We start from the raw sequence: 12,352 nt of genomic DNA, 5'->3' as shown, positions 1-12,352 counted from the left end.
ACATTTTATTATTATTATTATTATTATTATTATTATTATTATTATTATTACTTTGGTTTTTTTGAGACAGGGTCTCATTATGTAGTTGCGACTGACCTGCAACTCACTATGTAGCCTAGGCTGGTCTCGAACTCACAGTGATCCTCCTGCCTCAGCCTCTCAAGTGCTGGGATTACAGGCCTGTGCCACCACGCCCAGCTAGCTTTAAACATTTAAAGTGCTTGTAAAGTTTACTGAGGGACTTCCTTGCTCTGTATCCAAGTGCATCCTTATTTTTCACCCGTCCTTTGCAGTTGGATTATCTCGGGACACTTTTCCTGCCAGTAACCTCCTCACCTTCCACCCAACCTAGGAGGCCTCATTTGCTGTATGCTTAGAGTGTCTATGTTCTTTTTATTCAGCACTATTTATCTCAAATTGATTACATAATCCACAGTCTTGTTGTTGTACTAATCCCACCAATGGGTTGAAAATCCCTCAACGGTGGGGGTTTGTCTAATTTTTCCCATTGTAAGCCCTCAAGAAATATCAACCGAGTTTTTTTTTTTTAATGTAGTATAAAAATCAACTCTTGCTAAATGAGGCTAGACAGGAATTGAATGAAAAAGTTAACATAAAAAAGTGGGGGATGTCCAAATATCTATTCCAGAGAAAAATAGCATTTATCAAACCAGGGCCTTCGATTTTCCTCTTTTCTCCTTGTTCAACAGAAACATCATCAAAGGCGCAGGTGGATTTGAAAGTGTGTTTTGCTCCTTTGGGAGAGACTGACGCTTTATTTAGAAGAATAACCGAACCATGTTATTAATGAGTGCTAAACTATGCCACAAATATGGCTTTCAGTTGAAGTCATTTGAAAAACACGTCTTGGAAATGGCGCATGCAGATTTCTGTGCTGGTAACACCTGCGGGAGATGTGACAGTGGGAACACTCAATCCGCCAGTTATTTTTGAAAGTATTGATTGGCTCAGAAGAGGAGGGTTTCTTTGTGGGAGGGTGGTGATAGGGATTTCCTGGGAACAACAACAACCCATAGCTGTACACAACTGTCCTGGGAGGGGGGTGAGTTCCCTGCCTGGAGCACAGCTCCCCAGAAGGACTTTACCTTTCTGAGCACAGAAATGAAGTCCATCAGTGGCGAAGCCTCAGACGCTGCTACATAGTCCTTGATGGTGCTGAAAAGACTGTTCACAAAGCCAAGGCTGGTCTAGGACCAGAAAGAGAAAAGGAATAGGCACACGCTCAGGGCCAAGGAAGGAAAATCTGCTGACCCTCAAATGACAGTCTTACAGGTCTCTCCCATTTCAAATTATCTGCTAGCAAAATTCAAAGATGATTTCCCCCCCTCTCCAGTGCACATTTTCTTATAAGATTTTAATAACTAAATAAAGTAGCTCTCTCTTCCTTCCTTTTGAGAAGAAAGATATCTTATTTCTAATATATACGGAAAAAGGCTGTTCATTTACAAAGAAGCATTTACAAAGACAGTAAGTTCTGTGGAGCACATCTTTCTTAAATAGCCATGGAAAAATGAAAAATGAGGGTTAGCTAATATCTATGATCTACTGGGAAGATACCAACAGGTGCTCAGATGCCCCCCTTATAGATCCGAATTCCTCACACAAGATGACACGGGAACACAACATTGATTAAGTCATATTCTCTACTCCAGTATGGATACAGTCATAGTAGCCCCACACATCAATTCCCAGGACCCTCTGGTGAACTTTAAAACACGACTGCTGACCCCTTCCTGTATTGGCTTACCTGGGTTAACTCCTCCAGGTTTGCGAAAAGTCTCCATAAATCCACATCCAGAAGATACTCATGATTCTGCAGATATTTTAGTGTATTCACAAAGATCTTTAAAAAATAAATGCACATTACTTTTTGTTTTTCAGTTAGGAAGCATGCTCTGTGATGAAACATCCACTTAAACTAAACTAATCATCTAAACATAGACTTTAAACGTAAATTTCCTGGATATAACTTTACAAAATTACATAGCAATCAGTGTTCCCAAGGCTTAAGAATTGTACCCAACACAAATCATGACACAGGAGCTTCTTCATAGGACACAATGCAAATGTGGTCTTCAGTACAAAGGTGTCGTTATGCGAGTCCTAACAGTGTTTTTAACTGCTGAACATAATCTGTCCAAATGGGCTTTCTGGCCTCATGCTGCCGAGGAAATCCCAGAGGTTCTCTTCTCACCAACAGCCTCAACTTGAGAACAAAAACATCCTCATGCAGTGTTCTCATTTACTCCTTCCTCTGGAAAACTCCAAATGGCCTTTACTTTCAGGGAATACAAAGCAGAGAGTTAGTGAGTTAATATCTGATAACCGATAGGGTGTTTCCATTTGGATAAAGGCGTTAAATATTAATGAACGCATTCAGGAGGTCTTGGTTATTATTCCTCGATTCAGTGCTTTCATACATCAGGAGAAGCACGCAGCAAATCAAGAAAGAGAACTGCAATTCACACAAATGACTTGCTGCTCATTTCTATAAATGGAAGAGAGAACAAATCATTGAAAAGCGAATACTTTGTAGAGACAGTGGAGGCTTGGTTCGTGGATGTAATTTGTTCCACGATTCTGGAGAAGACACCACGGTAGTGTTCATCACCCAATATGTAGTTCAAGAGTAGATGCAAAACTGTGCCTAAAGCTTCTGTCTGCGAAACGAATTGTATGTGAACAGAAGTGTTCATGAACCGAGGTATTACTGTATAAGATGGGAAGCCTTGGAGAGGACAAACACAAACTATTTCAAGAGTTTTAGTGGGACATTAGATGGCTGGCCTCCAACTCTCACTCTTACATTATTTAATTAGTGCTGCGAATGGCTCTTGGACATGGATCGATATCTTTTGGAGGCCTCGTTAAAACACAGCTTGCTGGGTCCAATCCCAGAGTTTGTGATTACCTGCATCTGTGAGGGGGTCTAAGATTGGGCATCTAACAAGTTCCTAAGCGACTTCAAAGTAGCTGGTCTAGGGCCACGGATTTAGCTCACTGGTTCCACTGCCCAAACGCAAGGTCCTAAGTTCCATCCCCGGTACCCAAAAACTAACAACAACAACAACAAAACAAAAACAATGTGGCTGGGCTAAAGCCACATGTTGAGAAGCACTGACAAAGAGCTTTCCAAATCCATGGCATCTGAAAATCTGTCATTTCAACCCAAGCATCTAGAACAGTTAATTGTCAAGAAAATCAGAATTCATCAGAACAGCCAACCTGGGACAATTTTAAATAAATATCCTTTTTGCTACGAGATTGATAGCTGTACAGAAATTCTTTGCCAAGTTTGAAAAAGACTACCGAACCTACAAATATATTTACTCTGCTGTGTGAATTACCAGTTTTGAATTCAGGGGCAACTTCGGGAGGCTTGTACTGTGTAAGGCAAAGTGCACATGTACTTAAATACAATGGGCACAAGTGAAAATAAATTCAGCCTGGCCTTTTCTTAAACAGAAAATGCTAGTTAGAAAAGCCTGGGCTGTTCACAGTGGGGCAGAAAGTTCTGTGGGTCTTCGTTGGGATGGGGGACACAAAATAGCTGAGAGGTTAGTGCTCTGTGGGAGTCATTAACTGGTGAACACCAGCTTCGGTACTCCCCTTCCCGAACCGCAGCCTGAGTTTCACTTCAGTATCTGCCCCTCCTCTGGCTGTCTGTCCCAAGAGTTTGGCCCCTTTTGCTCCAGGCTGTGCCTTGACTGCCTTACACCAGCTGCTGTTCCTTCCTCAGCCAGCTGGAGGAGTTGGTGCAGGGGCGGGCACAGCAGGAAGCTGGGCCATCAGCTACATAGGAGCTCTTTCCCCGTCCTCTCTCTTTCTCTCTCCCCCTAAGCTCCAGGATGGCAGCCATCTGGTGCTTGTAAGAGAATCAGTCACAAGATGATGCAAATGCTTCCAAAGCAGGGATGAAACGTGGAAAGAAATTTTGTCCTTGATTTTGAGCCCCTTGTTGGAATCAACAAGAGTCCTCCCCATCCCTGAACTTTGTAGTCACACAGGTCCATAAAATCCTGGATTATTTAAGCTAGTTTTCTGGTACTTGCTCTTAAAAGCATCCTAACTGATGTAGATTTTCAATTTTCTCCTAGGCTGTCTCTGTGACTTAAATGTTGCTAAGAAAGTTACCTAGTACCTAGGTAAACTGACAATAAATCTAACAGAAATGAGCACTTGCATGGCATGTGACAGAGAGCAAAAATCGTTCATTTGGTCATTACGATGATTCAAGAAGATGGCCGGAGACGGTATTGTCCTTCCCTTTTTACAGTTCAGTACAGGGGTTGTCAGACTACAGCCTGGGGGCTCTAAATCTGCATTGCCACCTCGTTTTGTAACTTACATTTCACAGTGACACAGTCATGTGCAGGCCTTCACGTGTTATCTACAGCTGTTTTTGTGCTGTAATGGCAGAGTTGAGTAGTTGCAGCAAAGATCACATGGTCTGCTGAGCCTAAAATATTTACTATCTGCATCGCTGTAGTTTGAATGTGTCCTGTCAAAAAGCATGTGTGAGGAACTCAATCCCCAAAGAGGTTAAGGGTGGGGCCTACTGGGAGGCAATGAGGTCACGAGCGGGTTAATGGCATTAATGTGGGCGAAGTTCATTATCTCCAAACGAGGCTGGTTGTAAAGGCCAGGTGAGTATCTCGGGACCCTTTTTGTAACCCCTTTTGGGTATGGTGCCTTCCACAGTGTTATGATGTGGCCAGAAGGTCCTCATCATCTTGCGTTTCTTAGCCTTCAAAACCATGAAACAAATCTCTTTTCTTTCCAAATTCTGTGGTATTTGCTTACTGCAACACAAAATGGACTCAAACGTGGGCCCTCACAGCACATGTTGGCCAGCCTCTGGTCTATTTAGGGTACGGAGGACTGGACTTTCTGAAGGTCACATGCAGGTCAGAGGCAGATGCAGGACGTACACTCAGGTGTTCCCCCACCATGAGTTAGCTGTGAGCATTTTGGATTCAAATGGGACTTGCGGTCACAATGTTAAGTGAAATAAACCAGACACCTAAGTTTAAATGTAGCACAGTCTCTTATACACGAGAAACCCAAATTATAAATAAAGAGCAAAGTAAAAGATAAATTATAGGAAGTAAGGAGATGGATCTTTCTCAAACGGGAAGGGGACCAGGAGATAGAAGAAGGGAAAAGGGATGAAAAAAGAATTAAGATGTGTTGTGTACATATCCCAGCTCCCCACGATGAACATAATCATTGCAAACTGCAAACGTGTATTAATAAAAATTTAAATTTAAAAACACTACAAAAATATTATGGACACCTTGGGAGCCACATGGCCACCTGCGGTCTAAGAAGGACGCTGCTGCCTTCCTTCGTTTTCTCTGTGGTTATTCTACAAGGACTTCTTTGCCCTGAGCTTCCCGGATCAAGGCGGCAGAGTCCCGTTTATGTGAGCACATCATGAATACACTACTGTGTAATCCGACCGTGCTGCATCAGGAATGCATGGTAGCCCCAGAAATCTGTGGCTGCACTTGCTAAGCCTTTACCTGGCTTTGTTCGTGAGGGAGCAAGAGCTCCAGCATGGGAAATGACCAAGATGGGACCGGGCTGCCTTGAGGGTGGCTTGAGGGCCCCGACGCAGGAGCTTGGACATATAGGTGAGAGGGAGGCAGAAGAGGGTCAGACAGAAGACAGGAAGCAGAGGGATTCAGTGAGCCTGGAAAGTCTCATCCAATCCTGACAAGATATGTTTAAGAAAAGAACGAAGAGAGAACTAAGTTGTAGATAAATAAACAACAAAAAACAAAAATGTCTTCAAGATCCTCATAAAGGAGGGAAAAAAATCCCCAACCTTTCTTTTTTGACATGGAAGAGAAAAAGAAGTCCCTAAAGAACCAAATTACTGTTTTCCATGTTGCACAAAAATGAAAACCAGCATTACCATCTTAAGAACTAATAAATGGTCCAAGAAATAAGTGCATTCACTTGTGAAAAGTTCCCACACAGCCTCTTGCTGCTTTCTTAAGTCTAATTGATCAGTAGGGACTTTCTGATGTGTTTCCATGACTTCATTCCAGGTCTTATCCTGCACACAAGGAGAAAAGAGAGAACAGAACATTTCTACTTCAGTGGCTCCCTCATCTACTATTTGCTTTGGCTTGCACCCTGGCAGGAATCCTGGGCTCCCTGTGGGCAGCTCTCCTCCCCCCAGCCGCTCAAACCACAGCTCCCGTGGCTCAGAAATGCCAGTTCCTCCCAAAGCAAAGCACGAGGCTTTAAAATGAAAAGAAATTCCAGCTGATGTCACGTGGAGTTATGCTTGACTACTTCCTTAGTCCTAGTCTAGCTTAGGGCTCAAGGAGCTTTGCACTTAGAACTGGAAAATCTGATTCCAAGTTCCTCTGTCAAAAGCTTGTTGAAATTAACTACTGATGACTCAAGTGTTGGAACTTAAGGAGACCCTTGGAAATGATTTTATCCACAATGACTTGCTTTTCAGATGAGGAAATTGAGGGCTGGTGAATATTCTCATTTGTCCCTTGACAATGGGGACGTGGTCTTAGATTTCATAGTTGTGTGACCATCACAGCAGGTTCTTACCCAAATTGTAGTTACAGTGTCACTAGGCCATATCATTTTATGAGATCACCAAAGATACGGATTGTTACCGGTAGAAATGTCATTATGAGCTGCTCAACAGTGTTAACATTTCTATAGGGTTTTATGGCCTACAAAGTATTCTTGTAGCCATTACCTCACTTCACATAAAGTGGCTTTTCCCAGGGCTCTGTGTCCTGCCCAGCCCTGACAGGGTTCTTTCCTTGTATCTGTTATTATAAAGCAGGCAATAACAGGACAATTTAAAGACCCACAAAAAAATAAAATGAAATAAAGACCCAAAGAAACAAAAAAGCACAAGAAAATGGAAAAGCTATGTTACATAGTCAACAAACCACTTAGTAAACTATGCAGTACCTTTAGGCTGCAAAACTCATAGCCTTCAAAGTCTCTAATCTTCACTGAAGATAGGCAGTTTTCCAAATCGGTTATGTACTTGTGTTTGTCTCTGCCCTGCTTAAAGATTGTTACAAACAGCATGAATTGTTTAAAGACATGATTTCAGCAGCATCAGCGACTTCTGTTGATTCTCTGACATGCATGAAAAGAGATCAAACCACTAATAGACCCAGCCACTTTAAGGCATGAACTGTTCCAAGGTCATTTCCAAGCCACAGCCCAACCCCCAGGACCACAGCATGTCAGAGGTGGAGGACAAGAATCATGAGGGTGTGTAGCCCAAACCTCTCATCTTTCTAAAAACAAACAAACAAACAAACAACAAGTCCAATGCACAGAATGGACACAGAGCAAATAGACAGACTCCAAGTCTAGCACCTGCCCTGTGAAGTGATTACCTCCTTCACAGCTTTAACTTTTCCAAACTGTGGACCCCAGAACGTTAGCACAAGAAAGTGCCTCTCACTAAGCAGTTGACTAAATAAAGCTCACAGTGCTAACAAGACTTGCCCGATATTGTAATTCTCTGCTAAAGAGTACCAGAATATTCTAGAAACTCGAGCTTCCTTGGAATGGAACCACCCAATTATTTATATTATAGTTTTTATCCTTAATAAAGTGCTTTAAAAATCTGATGAAAGATGTTATACAATCATTGCAAACAATTGAGAAACAAAGAAAAAAAAACAAAAATTAAAGCCACTCATAATCCTGACTCTCATAACCACTGTAAACATTTTTCTGATCATATTTGTAGTTAATTTTAAAATTCTGTCATATCTGCACATCCTTCTGAAATTTTCTTTCTAAACTTAATATACTGTGAGCAGTTTGGGGTAGATCCATCAGTGTTTTACTGCATGCCTTGAAACACCCACTTGGAGTTCGTTACTAACCAAACCGGGAAGAGGCTATCCAATAACAATGGGTCTGGCTTTGTAAAAGCCACATTGGCTTCATTTCAGTGGAATGTTAATCACAAATAATTTTTCAGCTTGTTCTGTTGCTGAGGATGCACAATGCCGGCTTAGCTCCATCAGGTTTGGTGCAAGTGAACTGTGTTTTGTTAATGAGCAGAAGAAGGTGCGAGCTGTGCTGGGGAGGACCCCAGAGAGTCCCAGTGGAGACCCTTCCTGATCTTCCCACTGTGCTGGTCTCTGGTCACTTGTGGCACAGGCAGAGGAAATTTTTAAAAGACTCGTTAGACTCCATAGTAGCAAAGGAATCTTGGAGCCAGTTAGAAACCTCCTACGGTAATTGGGATTTATGCCTTTTGTTGATGTCTGAAACCATAGTGATTGCATGTTGCGGCAATAAAAAACCAGCAAGGGGTTGGAAAAGACAGAAGGTAGGATAATGGCAGCAGGAAAGAAGGCCCTCCTCTGGAGGGCCCTCCTGGTGTCTTTCCTTGGGTTGGACAAGCTGCTCGTCAAAGTGTGGAAGGAGGAGACACTTCTGCCAGGGGTCACATTAGCTCCTCAAAGTCACCGAGCCATGTAGGCCTTTGTGGCTTCCACTATGTGACCTTGGCCAGGAGGAGCAGTGAGAACATCTGAAGGGACTCTGAGAGGGTGTGGGGATGAGGAAGGGTGAGGAGCCAAGGCTGCTTCTGGTCAAGGAGGTAAGTGAGTGGCACTGAAGGGCAGCTGGTGACATGTGCTGGAGTGAACTGGAAGGCTCAGGTTTCACAGATACACGTCAGAGCAGGTGACAGAGAGATGGTATGGAACTGGTGAAGAGCAATGAGCCCTTCCAGAGTTCTGATGACAGAAAGGAGGGAGGAAAATCCAGTCTGGTTATGGGGACAGTGGAGTAGTGCAAGGTCAGGGCTGGGGCAGACTCACAGCCAGACTGCCCAGGACTGCTGGGGACAAATCCTGAGAACTGCTTCTCATAAGCTGTGTGACCACAGGGAAATGATTCAGCCTCTCTGAACCCATCCATCCCCCCTTTGTGAAATGGGTTACCGTGACCCACCTTGTTAGAGTGTAAGAATCTACACATTGATGTGTAAGCTATGAAATGCACAAATGAAGACACAGGTAAGCAATGGAAGCAGAAACGGCATCCAGTACTGTGGCCACACACACACACACACACACACACACACACACACACACAGACACAGAACCTTTATCACTAATATTGATCTTTAGCAAGAAAGGAAAGAGAAGGAAGGAAGGGACACAAAAGAAAAAGCTGTACTAGATTGGGAAATATGTCACAATTTAGAAGTGTAAGTGGATTATCATTTCAAAATGTATGAATGGCTTGATAAGTAAGGCTAAGAAGGTGAAGGAAGCAGACCTGTCCATTTTAAGGGAACCAGATACAGAGCTCCTAGGAAAACAGGGGCTTAGAGAAATGAATTTTCCTTCCTTCCTTCCTTCCGAGAACTTTTGCTGAAAATATTATGTCATTTCATCACAGAAGCAGCCCACAGGTTTCAGTTCATGGACTCAACCTAACACCGATGAAAAGCCGTCAGAAATGAGTATGCCTGTGTTGGACATATACAGACTCTTTTCCTTGTCATTATTTCCTAGACAACACAGTAGAGCAACCATTTGTGTAGCGTTGACAGAGTGTTACACATCACAAGTGGAAATGATTGTGAGGAAGACACATCTAGGTTATGTGCAGACACTACACTGTTTTATACAAGGCACAGGAACATTCTTTCTTTGTGTGTCTCCACTACTGTCTCCCAATTCAGAGTAAAAACCATTTGGTACATTTCCTCCCCAGTTTGTATTTCCAGCTGACCCTCTCAATTAGCCCAGAAATTGACACATACAATCACCCAACACACACATTGGAGCAAGTTGCTTCTTTATGGGGCAAAACATAGATTGCTCTTGACAGCTTGTAGGATATTCCTCCCTTGATGAAGTCCTTTTCTCCTGCTAAGTTCTTCCCTTTGGAAAGCACTCTTGATTTCCCAGGTATCCTTAGAATTCCCCTTTCTTGGAGGAGCCCTCGGGGAGTTGGGGGAAAGTGAACCCCTCCTGGGATCTCAGGAAAGACTAGGGTCAGGATCAGCCCCCATGAGGAGGAAGGTGCCCAGGAGGGGCTGTCCCATCTCAGACCCACCAGGACAGTGTCACAGCGTGTCCCTGAATGATGGGCAACAGCCCTCATGACAATGATGTCACCATGTTCCCAACAACATGGAGTTCGAATTGTTTAGTCTGTTCCATACAAAATTTTCATTTTTGAAAAAAATAATGTGAAAGCCAATCATATACATGGCTATGAGAATAAGTAGATTTTCCAAACTAATTAAAAAAATACCACTACATAGTAGTAGGCTACTACTACTATGACAGTATTGACTGAAAGTTTACAAGGTCTGGGGAAAACTTCATGTGTAACACATGGTCATCACAACTTCCTGTGGGGCTGCCATTAGGACTTCCTGCCTTCTACCGGAAGAGCTCCGAAGCTGAGGGAGTTAATTCATGTGGCCAAGGTCATGAAGCAGTGAGAGCAGCAGCTAGGATTGGAACCTTAGAGGACTTTTAATTCAGCTACTGGACTTCAAGTTTCCAAGGTATCTGTGTCCATAGAGACATCGCAGATGTCAGTGACTGTCTCTGATGGGAGAGACCCTGAGGGCAGCGCATGGTTTGAACCAACCAAAGTACAGTAGCTTCCCCAGGGCGCTGCTGCCCCCCACTGGCTGCAGTGTATCCGTGTTGGAACTGTCAGGAGCACACACATCAGCTCTGCTTCCTCCAGGGACCCGGAGGACAGAGCCTAAGATCATGAACACCCCCTCCCTCTACCGTCAATGAGCCAGCAGGAGAGGCACAGCCTAGACCACACATGTCCTAGGTAGTGAAGACTCCCAGGGAGCACTGACTTAGATTTATTACTCTTCAATAATTGCTGGAGTCGAGAATGAATTAAAAAAAAAAACAAAAAAAAACAAATACAAAACCTACTAGAATGTATCCAACTGACTTTCCCAGAAGTGGTCGTGTATTTGTAGAATCTGGTTCATGTGACATCTCATTAATTTTTCAATGTTCCCAATATACAAGGTACTGCCTGCAACTTGGGGCACACACTTGTTCAAATTCCCCTCACCGAGTGAGCTGCTTAATGAGTTGCACTAAGTGTAAATGTAGTGCTGTAAAGCCACACCAAGTTGGAATTGCTTTGCTTGTTTTGTAGAACTTGTTAACCACCGGTGATTAACGCTGTTTCACTGGACCAGTAGCACCATTTGACACTTCCTGCAGTGAGTGCTGCGGCTGTGACAAAGTCACTTAGACTCTGTGCCACCCGCCTTTATGCAGATAAGAAGCAGGGGGAAGAGGCTTTTCAGCCATTTCTTACTTCCTTAGCTACCAGCGGCTGAATTATAAACAAAAATTACAATGTACAGCACTTACCGCTCCTCTCTTGGAGAAAGGCCATCTTGGTTTTTTGGATTCTGGAGGGTGAAATAAAATATACTGTTACTTAGAGTAACTGGTGACAGGTCATTGCAGCGTTTTATGAAACCTCCTTTTTGAAAATAAGCCAAGCAGAACTCCCCCTGCTTTCATTCTCCTCCTCTAGAAAATGCTCAGAAGGAGTATATTTTTGCAGATGAATGAATGGTACCACGTCATAACCTGAAGGTTGGGGTGCTTCTGCTCCCTGACAAAGACACTGGCCCGCTTCTGCACTGGGGTAGGGTTAGTGTTCTTTTCCTTGTTGCTTAGGGAGAAATCTATAAGGTGATGCTGCTGCTGAGAAATTAATTTAAGACAGAATCAAAGCACTTGGGGCGGGAAGGACTGCTTCTTTGTTTTGACTTCATCCTACTACAAACCCTTCCTCACGTGTAATGTCCGGAGGCTGACCACGCTCAGCCTGGAGCTTGCATCAGCCCAGTCCAGATGTGGTTCAGCAGACCCGTGAAATAGGGAGCAACGGTACGTCACCACCAGTGTCCTACTTAGTCCTTAGGAGCTGCTCTGAGTTGAGAAAGGAGTCATTATTCAGTCACATATTGTTTTGATAACCAAGAGGTAAAGAAATCAAATTAAAAAATGATGTATTGTTTATGTTGCTTTAAAAAAAGCCAGCTGGGAATTGTCTCTTAGGTTATGTGGGAAACTCTGGCCACTCAGTGTACAAATGGCTCTCCCGGGGGTGTCTTTCTGTTGGATTCACTGAGCCCATCTCCACCGTGCTTCAGTCAGACACAAGTAATTATGTGAGCAGCACTTACTGCGAAGAGTGTGTTTAGGGACCTTTTCTACTGTGACCTTGGACCGGTCCTAATCCTCCCGAAGGGTTCTCCTCTCATTCTCTTTGACCACATTTTTGGGCTTTATGA

At 43.4% G+C, this 12,352-nt stretch overlaps 1 protein-coding gene across 1 annotated transcript in view; it reads right to left on the bottom strand.

Moving 5' to 3' along the window:
- Positions 1 to 12,352, bottom strand: part of Plekhg7 (pleckstrin homology and RhoGEF domain containing G7) — a 55,858-nt gene that overhangs the window by 26,360 nt on the left and 17,146 nt on the right. Inside the window, exons 6-10 of the mRNA XM_033763830.1 lie at positions 11,418 to 11,458; positions 6,976 to 7,071; positions 5,942 to 6,085; positions 1,769 to 1,864; positions 1,107 to 1,208 (exon numbers count right to left, since the gene is read on the bottom strand). Of these exons, the coding sequence (XP_033619721.1) occupies positions 1,107 to 1,208; positions 1,769 to 1,864; positions 5,942 to 6,085; positions 6,976 to 7,071; positions 11,418 to 11,458 (479 nt within the window). The remainder of the gene's footprint in view (positions 1 to 1,106; positions 1,209 to 1,768; positions 1,865 to 5,941; positions 6,086 to 6,975; positions 7,072 to 11,417; positions 11,459 to 12,352) is intronic.

The sequence above is a fragment of the Fukomys damarensis genome, unplaced genomic scaffold (genome assembly GCF_012274545.1).
Source record: "Fukomys damarensis isolate Sample0158 unplaced genomic scaffold, DMR_v1.0_HiC HiC_scaffold_15, whole genome shotgun sequence".
NCBI lineage: Eukaryota > Metazoa > Chordata > Mammalia > Rodentia > Bathyergidae > Fukomys > Fukomys damarensis.
This window is presented reverse-complemented; position numbering and strand designations above follow the sequence as displayed.